This window comes from Vicia villosa, linkage group LG2 (assembly GCF_029867415.1).
Source record: "Vicia villosa cultivar HV-30 ecotype Madison, WI linkage group LG2, Vvil1.0, whole genome shotgun sequence".
Classification (NCBI taxonomy): Eukaryota; Viridiplantae; Streptophyta; class Magnoliopsida; order Fabales; family Fabaceae; genus Vicia; species Vicia villosa.
The window spans coordinates 189,670,882-189,688,130 of NC_081181.1; the positions used below are offsets into that span (position 1 = coordinate 189,670,882).

General features: G+C 29.5%; 2 protein-coding genes across 5 annotated transcripts; one reads left to right on the top strand and one right to left on the bottom strand.

Moving 5' to 3' along the window:
- Positions 1–4,795: 4,795 nt before the first annotated feature.
- Positions 4,796–7,579, bottom strand: LOC131647715 (uncharacterized). Of its 4 annotated transcripts, none has more exons than XM_058917572.1 (5): positions 6,773–7,579; positions 6,383–6,490; positions 6,057–6,186; positions 5,790–5,859; positions 4,796–5,128 (listed from the first exon to the last, which is right to left on the bottom strand). In XM_058917572.1, exons 2-5 carry the CDS (start codon positions 6,482–6,484, stop codon positions 5,086–5,088), a joined length of 345 nt encoding a protein of 114 aa, XP_058773555.1. In that variant the 5' UTR covers positions 6,485–6,490; positions 6,773–7,579; the 3' UTR covers positions 4,796–5,085. The 4 variants fall into 4 exon arrangements, 3 of the variants coding, with proteins under 3 accessions (XP_058773555.1, XP_058773556.1, XP_058773554.1); XM_058917571.1 differs by having other exon boundaries at positions 4,797–5,128; positions 6,383–7,280; positions 7,397–7,579; XR_009297920.1 differs by having other exon boundaries at positions 6,057–6,284; positions 6,383–7,579.
- A 1,402-nt stretch (positions 7,580–8,981) lies between these two features.
- Positions 8,982–16,130, top strand: LOC131647716 (cytochrome P450 72A68-like). Its single transcript, XM_058917574.1, has 5 exons — positions 8,982–9,304; positions 9,436–9,650; positions 14,502–14,746; positions 14,840–15,227; positions 15,595–16,130. The coding sequence occupies exons 1-5, from the start codon at positions 9,034–9,036 to the stop codon at positions 16,024–16,026; spliced, it is 1,551 nt and encodes a 516-aa protein (XP_058773557.1). The 5' UTR covers positions 8,982–9,033; the 3' UTR covers positions 16,027–16,130.
- The last annotated feature ends 1,119 nt before the right edge of the window (positions 16,131–17,249 follow it).

Below are 17,249 nucleotides of genomic sequence, written 5' to 3' on the forward strand. Positions count from 1 at the left end.
TCAGTCACGGTTTAAAACTATGAAAAGAACCGGATTAGAAGTAGAAAAAAACCGATTTGAGAAAAATATTAGCAGAAGGACTAATATGATCCGGTTAAATTTTGTAAGGGATTAAGTTGGGTCAATTTTTTTATGAGGGACTAATTTGACTCGTGTAATATTTGTGAGGGACCAAAATGGGTCTTCACTCATATATATATATATATATATATATATATATATATATATATATATATATATATATATATATATATATATATATATATATATATATATATATAGGGAGCATATCAAGTGAGAGCATTTTAAAATGAGAGATGAGAGGAATAAATATCAACCATTGGATTCATCAAGAGAGAGAAGGTAATAGCCACATTAATGCATTAACCTTCTCTCTCTTGATGAATCCAATGGTTGATATTTATTCCTCTCATCTCTCATTTTAAAATGCTCTCACTTGATATGCTCCCTATATATATATATATATATATATATATATATATATATATATATATATATATATATATATATATATATATATATATATATATATATATATATATATATATATATATATAATGGGGACGGGAACGTATAAAATGGAAATTTTATCTATAGTGAGAACTGAGAATTTTTAATAATAACTATAAGATTTATATTTATGACTCAGATTTGCTTTAGATTTTTAAATATTTATTTAATGGTTTGGTGAACAAGATATTTATTTAATATATGTTTAAAATCCGAGGTAATCCTGAGTCATTAATGTTAATCTAATCTCGTAATAGCTAAAGCATATCAAGTAAGAGTATTTTATAATAAGAAATGAGATGAACAAATATCAATCATTGAATTCATCAAGAGAGAGAATGTTAATACATTAATGTGTGGCTATTAATTTCTCTCTCTTGATGAATCCAATAGTTGATATTTATTTCTTTTGTCTCTCATTATAAAATGCTCTCACTCAGTGGCGGATCCAGAAATTTTCTTTAGTGAGGGCAAATAATTTTTTATACATTTGATTAGAGAATTTTTTATGATTTTTTAAAATAAAAAAATCATATAAATTATAATTTTTTTCATTGCCAATAACACTAATCATTTCATCGCCAACAATACTATCAAATATATTAGTTTATATATAAGTAACTTAATAATCATTTAACAAGTTATCTTTCATACGGTTGTGCATTCTATTTTTCACACAATTTCTAATAAATAAATTTTTTTCAACAATAACACATGCTACAAATATAAATAGTTTTTAATATAACGTATAACAAAAAAAAAATCTTCCAAACTTAGTTTTGTAGCAGAAATAAAAAACTAAAACTAAATGGATTAAAATAAAATTATTAAAGAAATAGAAAACAAAATTTATAATTATACACATTAAAAATCAAAATTTTATATGATAAAATAAAACATATAGAAAGTGAAAGGAGAAAATGCCTATAAATTAAGGAGAAAAAGTATGTGGAGGTTTTAATTAAAGAGTTAAAATATGACTTTATTGTAATTGAATAAGTGTGATTTAATGGGGGCTAAGTAAATAATAATATGATATTATGAATGAAATTGAAAACTGTGTGGGGGCTTGAGCCCCCATTCTCATATACATGGATCCTCCTCTGCTCTCACTTGATTTATATATATATATATATATATATATATATATATATATATATATATATATATATATATATATATATATATATATATATATCATATGAGAATGCATTTTTTATATGAGAATGTGAGAATGAATTTGAACCATTGAATTTTAAAATAAACTGTGGAGATTATGTGTGAATCTTTCTTATCTTTGGTATAAATGATTTTTATAAAATCAAGATTAGGGGAATTAATTTTTATTTGAATATATTTATAAAAAAGTGGGTTGAATAATAAATGTAAATATAAAAATCACTAGAAGCAATTCTGGAGGCCCAACCTACAAATTCTAGCTTCTAATAGAACTAGTGTTTATACCCGTGCGAAGGCACGAGATAAAATTTCTTATATTAAAAAAATATTATAATTATTTATAATAATAAAGTTATATTAACATTATAATTTGTCTATGTTAATAGTTGCACACAAACTTTTTTATCAATAATAATCTATATTTTGTTTATTAAAATATCTTTATTATTTAAAAATGTAATTTATTTAACTATAAAATAATTTTTAAATTTTTAAATTATGATGCTAATCTAAAAAGAATAGAATTTGTTATTTTTTTCAAGTTATCAAAAAATTTATTTAGTCTTTAAATATATAATATCAATTAAGAAATTAAAACGATTTTTTTTTTAAAATTGCTCGATATGAAATAAATAAATAAGATCTCATTTTAAAGATGACTTTCATTTCTGAGAAACAATCTATATGAAATCAAATTTAATTTAGAAAACTTATATATTTTTAGCTTTTTATGAATAAAATGATAAAGATTAGAATCTCATCAAAAAGATTATAGAAATAAAAAATTTAAATATTTATAGTTTGTTATCATTAGAAAAGATTTAGTTTTTGGAAAACAACTTAGTTTTATTATTCCATATTTGAAAAACAACTTATTTTTATTATTTCATATTTGAAAAAAAACTTAGTTTTATTATTCCATATTCTAAAAGTTATAATAAAATAGTGCCTATAATTTTTTGAATATATAAAATAATTTGAATTAACAATATATATATATATATATATATATATATATATATATATATATATATATATATATATATATATATATATATATATATATATATATATATATATAAATACATACCTATAATTTTATCTATATAAAAAAATTTGAATCGATAGTATTTTTTTATATAAATATTATTTTTTTGACATTATTTATAAAAATATTTTTGTATACAAAAATTAAACATTTATTATTTATTGAACTGATTTTATCCCTTTTTAATGAATTTTAATGGGATTTATTATATCTTCAATTTTAAAATAAATAATATTTAAAAAATTAAAAAAGAAAAAATATCATTAGTCTAAGGGTCCGTTTGGTTCAACGGAGGGGAGAGGAGGGGAGGGAATTTAATCGAGGGGAGGGGAATGGAGGGGAAGGGAGGGGAGGGAATTTAACTAAATATATGTTTGGTTCAAAGAAGGGAAGGGGAGGGGAGGGATTTTTAACAACAAGTATGTTTGGTTCACAAGGGGAGGGGAGGGATTTTAAAATCAATTTACCTTTTTATCCTTATAAATATTATTATTTATGCTTAGTAAAAATAATTCTAAATAACAATAGTAATGAGTAAATTTCACCAAATAAAAACTTGTTCATTCATAAGCCATAATATAACCGTAAACAACAACACACATTAGTTGAACTATATATCTTCAACGCAAATCAAACAGATAATATTTGAGTTAAAATTTTTATTTATAACATAAATATATTATATTTGTATATATTGTATATTGTTATTATTATTAATAGTATAATAAAAAAAGCCTTATTACTATCATATATAAGAACCGATATAAGTATAAGTATGTTACTATTATAAAAAAAAAATTTCAAAAACGGAACTTCAACCAAAAAAGGAAAAAAATTCACCTGAGAGGAACAACGCACAAATAGCAACCGCACAATAGAAAAAAATAAACGTGAAATAATACAGAAAAATCTAGTATTTAATAATTCAATAAGGACAATCTTGGAATTAAAAAAATGATTGAGGTTAAAATAGGGAAAATAAAAAAATTATAATTACTAAATCTTCCCTCCCCTCCAAATCCCTCCAATTTGGAGGGGAGCAAAAAGTGAGCTTTGGAGGGATTTTGCTCCCCTCTCCTCCCCTCCACTCCCTTTATAAAAAATGAACCAAACACAAATTGTTATAAATATCACCTCCCCTCCCCTCCATCTACTCCCAACCAAAGAGACCCTAAATAAAATTAAAAAACTCATAACACAAATTTACAAAAGGAAGGAAAAAATTGATCCGTAAGATGAATAAAAAAACTTTTTTAATTATAAAATGACCATTCCATTCCATTTTTTTTAAAAAGAAAAAACTTTTTTAATTATCCATTGATCAAATAATTACAATATTGTATGGAGATTGCTTTCCCGTTCCATTGAAACTTAATCCTGATAATTGCAAGTTAACTGGATTAGTAGTAAAGGATGCTAGCAAATCGTATATACATGATGCTAGCCGATACTATATCCATGTTGCTAGAAGAAAGGTTGTTCATATGGATACTTGAGTTATTTTAAAACTTTTTGACATTTTTCAGCATATAAAATAATTATTTTAAAGCTCAAAGAGTATTAAGAATGTCTTGCTTCGAAAGGTTCATCTAAAAATCTCAATCCAAATCTGAATAGCATCAGAAGAATCAAAGTAAGGATTTTATATAAATTTAATTCAACAAACAACATAAGCTTAAAAATAAACCTATAAAATGCACTACCATTGGATGAATGCATATATCCCGTTATCATGATACTGCCATATAATATCTTAAAACAAAATTAATCACCATACCAGTACACTGTTATATACAAAATGAATAACCATACCAATACAGTGCCATATTCTTATACAAAATGAATCACCATATTGCCATATAGAAAACAAAATATTTAAATCGTTAATGAATATAGGAGTGTAATGGAACTTTAAAGAACATATTGTGTATAGTTATTTCGAATTCAGTATAATGAAGCGTCCATATTTTAAGAATACTACATTTCCACACCATAAAAATTGTTCTACACCATAAAAATTGTAGGAATAGTCTAATTAGTAACATACCGTGTACGAAGAATTAGTTTTTTCAAACTCGGTCAAGAATATGAACCTACTGATACATAGTTATACCAGAAAATAGAAGTTGTTAATTTTTCAACTTCAGTACGGGATAATAAATTTTTTCTGCATCATACATAGCTATAACAGAAAATCATTTATAAAAGTATACTTGGATGTAATAACAGTGCCGTAAGTTAAGAGTAATATCATAAAAAAAGTAATGTGCACGATGTACTTTGACTTGAATGCTATGACTTGTGGATGGTCATAGTTGAGAAGTAGTTTAGAACCATTCTAAACATTTGAAAGGTTGAACTTTCCAGTGGCTGCAAGAAAAATGGTTGTCAATGAAATAATAAAAACACAATAACAGTAAGTAAGATTGATATTTAATAAAGGATTTTATATGAACTTTGACGACACTAATAATGAGTGAGTATGACAACCGGTGGTCCATTGTCAGTCGTGTATGCCATAAATTGGGTCGAGTATGACTCCCAAAAGGTAAGATCAAGTTTCGTGCCACTGATTTGAAAAACATATCATAAAGCAAGTCTTGAAAAATTGGTTTGTTTGAAACTCTAGTTACATAGGCTAAGTAACATTGGAGAGATTACACAGTACATGACATAATCTGCAATTTCATAAAAAGTTACAAAATATGTTCAGTTCATGGGTGATGAGTTAAGTAACACAAAAATTGAAGTGAGCAGAATGTATGTATGGTTACAACCAGCATCTGGTTTGATCCACTGCTCCTTATAATAAAGATCTCAAAAGCATTGCAAACCAAAACTGATAAAAAAATTTTGTAGATTAAAATGCTTATAAAATCATAAGAAAGCACAACACAAAACATGTAGGAAAATGTTTTCAAAATTTGAGGAGCATAGTTGAAAACTATTGAAAAGTTTACAAATACGCTGAAACTGAATAAGGTAAGATTCATCAACCATTTTTAGTAAAAGAAAACTTAGAGAATACTACCTGTGTTCCCCGTGCTTTGGGAGACTGCTCGCCAAAGAACCACTGAAGCCCAAACCAACAACTGGGGATCCTAATCAACAGGTAAAATGCATATGACATAAGAGTCAGTTTTGATAAATAACTTAATTAAGCACTTAAGGATATAAGCTAATCATATAAGTGCTTGTGTTTAAGCTAACCAACTAAGATGAGTTATTGTATGGAAAAGACTAATAACAGGGGAAAAGTTGGGTGAGAATATATAATGCAAGAAGAAGGAAATCTCACCAAAATACTTGACCACAAATACAGCTAACCAAATCACAACCGGTGTTCGGCTTCCATCAAACATGTAAGAGGAAACATGTAAGGGGTGCTTTAGTAATTTCAGGGCATTTGGGCGAGCTAATAGGTCCCGCTGTAAACATAACATAATGAAATTCTTGCATCATTTGATAGATTCTTAGGAATTTCAGACATATCTTTGTTGTTTCTAATTTTAAATATGGCAGCTACCTGTCAATAGAATATACAAACAATTTTTGTCCTTCATACTCATTATTAAACATGATCATACACATAAGGAGCTAGCTGTTAAATATCTAATATCTTACCCCTTCATACTGACTCCACAGAGGCTTCAACGCTGCTATTTCAATAAGTGTGCATCCTAAGCTCCATATATCAACTGGAAGGTTGTAGCCATTTGTGTTCATTACAACCTAAGAAAGACAACATTGGAATACAATACATATGGTGAGATAGAAGAAGGAAGGAAGAATGTGCTTACATCGAAAGAAAACTCATGAATAAAAAAGAGAAAAAGTCTAACATATACAAAAAAATCTAACATAAACAAATCTGCCACCTATGAATTTGAAGTAACAATAACTAAACAAATTCCATAATAACTTGGTTTAAAATCATATTCAAAATTATGAAACGCTTTGAAACGCCAAACTCTCAACTTGGCCAAACTCAAAATTATGAAGTAACAATTTTACTCAGTCACGGCTTTGAAACGCCAAACTCTCAACTTGGCCGTCTTTGAGTTCGTATCCAAGCTGAAACAACAGATAGTAACTCATAAAACTAAAGAGTTTAAGACTTTTATGCATAAAGAGATTAAGAGGTTCAACAACGAAAAATAAACGACAAAAAAGAGGTTCATTTAAGATGTCTTCTTCCACATGAACCTGAAATAAAATAGTCACAAAATCTGACATTTACTTCAAATATAATTCTACCAATTTGATTTCAACAATAAGGTGACTTCAATGCTTCAACATCTGCTAATGGGACTTTGTAAATCTGAAAGGAAAAGCATCAGCAATATATCAAGATAAACTAACTACAAACATCCTGAGAAATCCCAAGCTTTGCGATCTCAAGATCATCATCATCGTTAACTTTAGATGGTTTTCTTCGAATGAAAAAGCTTCGCAGGCTAATCAGTGTGAGAAGCCAAAGAGTCGTGAAATAACGAACAGAAGTCAAAATCGCGTCTTGTCGCTGCCATAGTGGGTTAAGACAAAATCATAATCGTAAGAAAAAAAAGAAGGGTTCGAAGGGATGAAGATCTGGAAATCAGATAGCACATATTTATACAAATAGTTGAATGAAAAAACCTTCAAACTAAAATTAATGATGCACTGATTAGGTTTGGGAGATGAGAAGGCATCATTGAAGAAATTGCATCGTGAATGCAATCTGTTGAGCTGAATAGTCGCAGAATAATGGTTGTTAAAAATAATGATAAACCTAAATTCTAATTGTAAAGTTATAGTGCAAAAATCAAGAAAATCCCATAAATGTTGACTGCTGGTGTGCGTGGAAAAAGGAAAAGATGGGAAATGGAAAATGTATCCCAATAAATTTTGGTTGCTGTTGTTTCACGTGGAAAGGTAATAAAATAAAATATAAATAACAAATAAAAATATTAAAAATAAAAAAAGAAATATTATTTTATATGAAAAGTTTAAAAATAGCATGGGAGCTAGAATGATGACACTTGGCAGACTTGCCAAAGTTCTCATCTAGCTTTTATTATTATGAATGATTATTTCTATATGAAGCTAAAAATATTTTATTGAAAACTAGTAAAAATAACTCTGCTTACGCCTTGGAAATAATTACGTACTCGCATTTGTTCATAAATATTACTTATAATTAAAGAAAATAATAAGCAGGAGACAAAATTTTAAATTTTTGTAATAGTCAATACATACAAATGTCGTAATTTACATAATAATACAAACTGCAATAACAATAACAATAATAATAATAATAATAATAATAATAATAATAATAATAATAATAATAATAATAATAATAATAATAATAATAATAATAATAATAATAATATATTTGAATTGGCTTTTGGAAGATCTGAAATCAATTTTAGGCATTTATAATTTTGATTTAGTAAGATTTTGAGATATTTGATTTATTAAAAGTAGTATTATTTTTACTTGAAAGTAGAATTGGTAGGTTATGCCTCCAAAATTTTGATTCGGTTAGATTTTGAGATGTTTGATTTAGAACTTTATAATTTTTCAAAATGAAAAAAATTAAATATGAATGTTTTAAATTTTACAAGATAATGTTAAAAGTAATAAAAATTTCGATTTATAAATTAAATTTTGGATTTCTTTTTTTTTCAAGAATTTTTTTAAAACATTTTAAACATGTCCGCCAAATAATCATTTAAAAATACATCTTGGTTTAACATTAGAGACTAAAACTATATGCAGAATAATTTTGTAGATATCAAAACATGTCATTTATTTTTAGGTGAATTCTTATCTACCCAACTTAAAAAGTTGGGTAAGTTACCTCATTTATAAAATGTTTTGAAAATAACAAACATTTATAGTATTTTAATAAATAATTAAATATGTTAAATGAGATGAAATCATGTGATTGGTTGGAGGTACACTACCCAACTTTTTGTGATGGATAGAGAAGTTGTCTCATTATTTTTATAGGGATAAAAAACAAAAATTAATATTTTATAGGTACTAAAAATCAATAAATAAATTCATTAATGTGACATTTGTTTCCTACGTAATCCTTCTTCACTAAAAAACAACTAAGTCGGAAAGAAAAGAACAAAAAGATAACATAGACAGTCGTGCTGGATTTCATAGTAATAGCCCCCAAAATTCTATAAAATGCATGCTTCTGATTTACTAATACGCAAACACTCTCACTTTCTTTTGTTTCATTCTCTATCTTCTTTGCATCACCAATAACTTACATAGAAATGGAATGGATTTCATGCATAATTTTCATGGTAATGACACTAGGTTTGATATGTGCTTGGAGCGTGTTGAATTTGTTGTGGCTTAGGCCAAAGAAGCTAGAGAAGCTGTTAAGAGAACAAGGTCTTCATGGTAATTCATATAGGTTTTTGGTTGGGGATGTTAAGGATCTTAATAAGATGGAAAAGGAAGCTAAATCCAAACCCATGAATCTCTCCGATGATATTATTCCACGTGTCAGCCCCTACCTCCAAAAGAGTCTTAAAATTCATGGTATGTACTTGTTCTTTCATCAATCTTATTTATTCATATTCTTAAACTCACGTCACGTCATGTGCATGCATGCATGCCAAGTGCAAAATGGTTATTTCCCTTCTAATAGAGTTGATGAAAATTGCATGCAGGGAAGAATTCTTTTATTTGGTTTGGAACAAAACCAAGGGTGATACTCACAGAGCCAGAGAAAATAAGAGATGTTTTGAACAAGATCAGTGAATTTCCAAGGACTAATTATAAAATTTCCAAGTTACTTATTAGTGGTCTTGCTATTCATCAGGGAGAAAAGTGGAGCAAGCATAGAAGAATTATCAGCCCTGCTTTCCATTTAGAAAAATTAAAGGTTAGTTTCTTTTAGAGATATAATAAAGAATTACTAGTTGTTACTTTGTTAATAGCAAATTGGTTGAAAGTGGCTAGTATTAATTAAATTATTATAATCCTCTAATTTTTTTTATTGAAATACATAAGTGATATAAAATTTTATTTAACTAAAAGGTATCGTGATAGAGGATTTATAGTTGATGGAATTAATAAAATATTAATTAAAGTATTCTATTTTATACTTTGGGATATTATCTTAAAATAATTTATATGTCAATTGAAATAGGTAAGATAGATGATTGATAGATTGATAGATAGATAGAAGAACTATCTTCGGTTGATAGCAAGTCACACGATTATTAACACAACTAACTCTTTTTAAATTTGTTGAGATTTATCATAGTCACCAAAACTTTAGACTCAATCAAAATATAATAGAACTTGACACTTAAGCATTAGTATCATGTTGATAGTGCCACTAAAAAAAGCCTGAGGAGGTTGCATAACCACGATATAGCAAAAGTTACACGCATATGATTAGGATCAATGGAACATATCCTGAAATGAATGACATCGGCTCGTGCAGAGAGGCATACGCACTGGTTAAGCAAGATTGTTCCGCCTGGGAATCGAACTCGGTATTCTCCAAATACGTCCTTGGACGGGGCTCCTTGCCAATGGAGCTCAACCGCTTTAGGCCTAAAAGATTTGGACTAAAAAATACTTAAAAAAAGTTAATTTGGTAATAAAATAAAATATTTCAAAATTAATTTAATGTTTTTTTTTTGTATTGAATTCAATTTTTGGCTCCCACTCAAATTATTATTTTTATTTACATTTAAAGGACTTACATTAAAAAATTGCTTTAGGTTTTAAAGCAGTTAGGTCGGCCCTACTTCCAACATAAAAGATGATTCACACACTTGTTTTAGGTCTTTGTATTTCCCTCAAACACAAAGATTTGTTGAATAAATAATAATAATAATTTATTTTTATTTTTTTTGGCTTTATACCACCGGTTTAGTCCGGTTTTAAAGCAGTTAGGTCGGCCCTACTTCCAACATAAAAGATGATTCACACACTTGTTTTAGGTCTTTGTATTTCCCTCAAACACAAAGATTCGTTGAATAAATAATAATAATAATAATAATTTAATTTTTTTTGGCTTTATACCACCGGTTTAGTCCGGTTCGGGGGCGAGTTCTGGCATCAAGTGGTTCCATCCCCCTCCTGATCGTAGTTGCGGGGATCGAACCCCGGTTCTCCCTACCAATTCCAGCGCCAATCACCACTGGACTAACTAACGATTGGTAATAATTTAATTTTTTTCTTTATTAAAGATTCATACTTGAAATAAATTAATATTGTGGTCTGAGTTTATGGTGATTGTATTGGTTTTGAATTGCAAGTGATGGATAATCTTGCATTTTTTTGAAAGTGTACTTCCGAAACCCCTAAAAATGAGTGTTTTAGGAAATGCATTTTCGAAAACACTCTCCATTTGATATTTTTGGAGATGCATTTTCAAATTCTCGAAAAATCTGGAAAAAAAATTATTTCGAAAATGCATTTCCGAAATACGGGTATTTTCGGATTTTCGCCGCGGGTGACAAAAAGGTAGAGGGTTCTATAAAGAAATGCTCTAAAATATATGTTGCTATGCAGGGTTCTAGGTTGTTTATCAACCCCTACACAAATATTGGGGAGAATATTAATATTCCTATATTATCTACATTTAGTCAACCTTACCCAAAATTGAGGATGAGACTGACTAAATTCAATTGAAATCACCCTCAAGGGCAAAAAGGAGTTGACAACTAAGATAATGGTAAAACGTATGACCAACATACTATGAGGACATTGGGTACTGAATGAGAGTACTAAGTCAAAAATACTTTCACCAAAACTCAACATAAGAGACAATGAACTTTTCTATACCCAAAGTGAAAATTATATATCATCTCCCAAGGTATAAGAAGTGCTAAACATAGTATTTTCTCATATTGAACATGTGATATGACTTGATGAGTCAAGTGATGTCAACTCGTTGAATCTATACAAGACAAAAAGTACGTGCAAATAACACATAAGGTTTCTTCTAAAAGTTTCAAGAATGTATGGTAGCATTGATTGACTTCCAAGGGTTAGATGATGTTAAATAAGGCAGTTATCTTTAGTGCATATATTATTTCTTATATGATATCTTGATAAAATTGACACTGTGGAAACCTGTTGGGGTTGATTGTATGTCTAATGTTGCCTAAATTCTTTAATAAAGAAGGAAGTCAAAAAGTAGCTATTTGAGAAGTCCCATATTGCTTAGTGTGGTGAAGCAAGGGGGGGACCAAGGCTATATATTGGACCTAAGTTCTTTGTTTTTAGATACACTAGTCAAAAAGCATTTTAAGCTTATATTTGATTTTCTTTGTTCTCTTATGCTCTTGTATTAGAGTATTGTGAGATTTAGTTTAAATATTTGCTTTGTAAGAGTGTGGGTGTACTAGGGGATTGGGGTGAGAGTAGAGAAGTCTATGTGTTGTAAAATTTTCACATAGTAATAATTCTCTGGTTGTCTATTTAGACAACGGTCGTGGTTTTTCTCCGGTTTTGGAGTTTCCACGTTATATTCTTGTGTTATTGGTTGTGTTTTGTTTATTTATTTTTCTCCAGTTGTGTTATTTCCCAATAGTGGTATCAGAGCTTCGGCTCGATGAGATATCACAATTCTTAGTATTATCTGTGGTTGCAGCATTGTCTGATCTTCCACATAAGAAAAAAATTGTGATATTGTGAAGGTGCTGAAGAAGGGTTGGTACTGTGAAAGTGTTGTTAAGGGAGGTTCTGGCTAAGGAAAGACTTGGTATTTAAGCGTGTCCGTTGTGACCCACCTCTCTTTCCTGGGAACCTACTTGGTCCATGGTTTGCAGTCTACACGCAACTACTATGTCTTATTCAAGTGCTATGAAGTTTGACATAGAGAAGTTTGATGGAAGAATCAACTTTGGCCTGTGGAAAGTACGAGTCAAGGATGTGTTGATACAATCAGAATTACACAAGGCGCTAAAAGGAAACACTTCTAACATGGAGGCTGACAAGTGGGAGGAATTAGATTTGAGAGCTGCAAGTGCAATTCGTTTGTGTTTGAAAAAGAATGTTCTCGCGAATGTGCAGAATCTGTCATCAGCCAATGAACTCTGGGAAATACTCGAAGGGTTATATCAGGCAAAGGACATCTCAAATCGTTTGTTGTTAAAGGAGCAATTCCACACTTTGCGCATGGATGAGGGTACAAAAATCTCTAATCATCTTAGTACTTTGAATAATATTGTTTCTGAGCTTGAATCTATTAAAGTTGAGATTAATGATGAAGATAAAGCGTTAAGGCTTATTTATCCCTTCCACCTTCTTATATTCATCTCAAACCTGTTTTGATGTATGGGAAAGAAAAGTTGAGTTTTGAAGAAGTTGCAACTAAAATTATTTCTGAAGAAAGGAGGATGAAAAGTGATGAAAGTACTTCATCAAACTCGGCGTTGGTAACTAGAAGTGGGGCTAATGGGAAGAAGATCCATGCAAATAATATGGTGTGCTGGAAGTGTAGAAAGTGTGGGCATTTAAAGAGAAATTGTCCAGGTGGACCAGTATCTGAAAAAGACTCTGAGACAAGTGCTAGCAACATCTCCCTTGTTTTGGGAGATGATGGGGATCCTTTTTAGAAGATAAAGTGTGTCCTTATGGTATTTCCTCTATACCATGCAAAAGGACAAACCATTGCTAGCGGATTCAGAACAACACACAGGCATTGGTTGGCATTGATGCAAGGTGTGTGGTGAGATGTGTCGATGGCTGAAGAACTTCCTAAAAGCCAACATGGGAGTTGCACCATAATCTTTCAGCAAGGTTTCGGCGTGAAGAAAAATTCTTGGGATAATAGTTTCAAGTGTAGTGTACTCTTTATGGTGGAGTATGATAATTTGATTTGTCAGTATAGACAATGAGAATTATGATTGTCGGTGTACACAATGAAGATTAAAGACCATTACAATCAAGGTGGAGATTGTTGGGGTTGATTGTATGTCTAATGTTGCCTAAATTCTTTAATTAAGAAGGATGTTAAAAAGTAGCTATTTGAGAAGTCCCACATTGCTTAGTGTGGTGAAGCAAGGGGGGAACCAAGGCTATATATTGGACCTAAGTTCTTTGTTTTTAGATACACTAGTCAAAAAGCACTTTAAGCTTATATTTGATTTTCTTTGTTCTCTTATGCTCTTGTATTAGAGTATTGTGAGATTTAGTTTAAATATTTGCTTTGTAAGAGTGTGGGTGTACTAGGGGATTGGGGTGAGAGTAGAGAAGTCTATGTGTTGTAAAATTTTCACATAGTAATAATTCTCTGGTTGTCTATTTAGACAACGGTCGTGGTTTTTCTCCGGTTTTGGAGTTTCCACGTTATATTCTTGTGTTATTGGTTGTGTTTTGTTTATTTATTTTTCTCCAGCTGTGTTATTTCCCAACAAAACCGACAATAATTTTTTCTCAACAGAGGTAGATATATTTTGAATTTTTTTTATATTACCCTCACTTCAGAAAAGTTTGATATAATCATTTTGTTTTATTAAATTCTAATTAATTTTATATTTCCTTTAATATTTATATTTGTAGAATGTATATTTATATTAATTGAGAAAAATATAACAATTAGCTAAAAAGATTAACTATATTTAATAAAAATAAATTTATCTAAAATTTCTTATATCTTTAGTCGTTTTCTTTTAATAAAAATCTTGGAATTATGCATCGATGTGTACAAGGGGTCTATTTTTTGACTTGAAGTTTAAAACTATTGTTATTTTTAACAATGACATCACAGATTATGACGCCATCTTTCTTCATAAGTTGCAATGATTTGATTAGTAAATGGGAAGAAATGATATCTTCAGATGGGTCATGTGAAATAGACATATGTCCTTCACTTCAAAATTTAACAAGTGATGCTATTTCTCGAACAGTATTTGGAAGTAGTTATGAAGAAGGAAAAAGAATATTTCAACTTCAAAAAGAGCTAGGTGAACTATTAATGGAAGTTGTAACAAAATCTTTCATTCCATTATGGATGTAAGACTAATCTTTAATGTACACTTACTCATTTTGTTTCATTTCTTTCTCTTTAACACATGTACTTATTTATTTCAATATTTTTGTTTGTAGGTTTGTACCTACTACTTTCCATAGAAAGATGAATGAAATTGACAAAGATATAAGATCTTTGTTGAAAGATATAATTAACAAGAGAGAGAAAGCACTAAAGACAGATGAATATATTATGAATGACTTATTGAGTATTCTTCTTGAATCAAATCACAAGGAAATTGAGGAAAATGCAAACAACAAGTATATGGGAATGACTCTTGAAGATGTAGTCGATGAATGCAAATTGTTCTACTTTGCAGGACAAGAGACTACTTCAGTTTTGCTTGTTTGGACAATGTTTTTGTTGAGTAGATACCCTGATTGGCAACAACGTGCAAGGGAGGAGGTGTTACAAATCTTTGGGAACAAAAAACCAGATTTTGATGCACTAAATAATTTGAAGATTGTAAGTATTCTTCTATTATATTTTCTTCAATGCATTTGTGGTTCTCTATTATAACTAAAAATGAGCTTTAGTCTTTTTTTTATATGTTATTTTATCTTCACAATTTCACAAGTTTCATGTATTTTTCTCACCTATTTACTTGTGAATTAATTTGTATAATTTTCCATTTCACTAATGGCATATCATAAAAATTTAAAAATATGTTGCTAACTACGTTGTTGTAAAAAATTAAAAACTTGTGAAGATAAAATCTTGTTTAAACTAAAATAAGAACCTAAAACTGCATTTAAATCTTATCTTTATATTTGGCTTATTAGTGTTTTAATAACCTTAATACTTATTGGTTGGATAAACATTTTTGTGACAGGTGACCATGATTTTGTATGAGGTTCTTAGGTTATATCCTCCCGTACTCGGACTTTCTCGAAATATTGAGAAAGATGTGAAATTGGAAAATCTAATATTACCCGCTGGAGTGGAAGTTTTCTTGCCAATTCTCTTCCTTCACCATGATTGTGAACTTTGGGGTGATGATGCTAAGATGTTCAATCCTGAAAGATTTTCTGAAGGAATTTCTAAAGCAACAAATTGTAGACATTCATTTTTTCCATTTGGAGGGGGTCCTAGAATTTGTATTGGACAAAACTTTTCTTTAATTGAAGCAAAGATGGCAATGACAATGATTTTGCAGCATTTCTCCTTTGAACTTTCACCAACCTATATTCATTCCCCATCTTCTATGGTTACTCTTCAGCCACAACATGGTGTTCAAATTATTATACGTAAACTGAAAACATAAATACTTAATTATTGTAAGGTGATAAGGTGTGAATTTTATTATACATAGGCAAACTATTGTAATTAAAAACATGAATCTCATAGAAGAAATAATGTTTTCTTTCACCTAAATATTATAAATACAAATATATTATTTATAAATATAATTGACAACAAAAAGTTTTGAAAATTACATACGACATATCCAGCAATAGGTACAAGAGGAACCAAGTTGAACTAAAAAACAACTCAAGAAGAAAAGGAAAACTAAAGTCACATAACCAACAAAGATCCACACTAAAAAGATGAAATAGCTATTCCCAAATCGACCACCAAAAGAAAAAGCCAAAACAAAAAATATCGTACCATTATGGAAAAGAAAAAGCTAAAACTCGACACCAAAAACCACCATCAACAGAAACATAATCCTTCAAAAAGACAACTGTAGCAATCTGCCCTAAAATTAAAGGTTTTAGAGTCGCCACCTATTCTGAAGGGCGAATAGGAAACCCTACGCAGTTTAGAGATCGGGGTAAGTTATTATAATCAGGTTGAGGGAAGGTGTTAGGCACCCTCAACCCTTTCGTAAGGTTTGTATCTAAAGATAAAGGTTTATGGCTAAAATTGAGGTTTATAGCTAAGGAAGTGAATAGGGGAAAAATTGAGATTTTAGGGAAGGGGACTCGCCTTGGTTATCCAAGTGCCTACGTATCTCCTTATGGAGAATCAGAGTCAACGTAGTTCGGGCACAAGGTTGTACGCCTTTGAATTAGAATTTGATTGTATTTGAAGTTGTTTTGAAATTGTTTTGAAAGGCATTTTGAGTTGCCTAGGATAAAAATCCGTAGTTTGATTTGAAGTGTTTGAATGTTTTAGACTTGGGCGTACAACCCTGATTTGATATGACACCGTTAGATGCGTTGACCAATAGATTTGGTCAGTATAGCTAATGGATTAAGGGGCATTGCTGGTTACTCAGATCGATAGATTGATCGTCGCGGGCAGCAAATTAAATGTGTTTTGGATTTTATGTATTTTTTATCTCTCGTCTAAAGCGACTAATAGATTTAGTCGGGTCGAGGAGAGAATTAGTAAGAATTAATTAAATTATTAAATAATCAAAAAGATAATTTCTCGTCTACTACGACTAATCGATTTAGTCGGTTTGAGGAGAAAATTAAATTGAAATAAAAAACAATTAAACATTTATTAAAATTATCAAATAGAAATTAACTAGTTTTATTT

Bases quoted from the DNA above. Each gene is read 5' to 3' on its own strand.
- LOC131647715 (XM_058917572.1), bottom strand. From the start codon at position 6,484: ATGAACACAAATGGCTACAACCTTCCAGTTGATATATGGAGCTTAGGA. The intron at 5,860-6,056 runs GTGAGATTTCCT...CCTGTTGATTAG, and splicing joins ATTTGTGGTCAAGTATTTTG to GATCCCCAGTTGTTGGTTTG. The intron at 5,129-5,789 runs GTAGTATTCTCT...TTTTTCTTGCAG, and splicing joins CCAAAGCACGGGGAACACAG to CCACTGGAAAGTTCAACCTT.
- LOC131647716 (XM_058917574.1), top strand. From the start codon at position 9,034: ATGGAATGGATTTCATGCATAATTTTCATGGTAATGACACTAGGTTTG. The intron at 9,305-9,435 runs GTATGTACTTGT...AATTGCATGCAG, and splicing joins AAAGAGTCTTAAAATTCATG to GGAAGAATTCTTTTATTTGG. The intron at 9,651-14,501 runs GTTAGTTTCTTT...ATGACATCACAG, and splicing joins TCCATTTAGAAAAATTAAAG to ATTATGACGCCATCTTTCTT.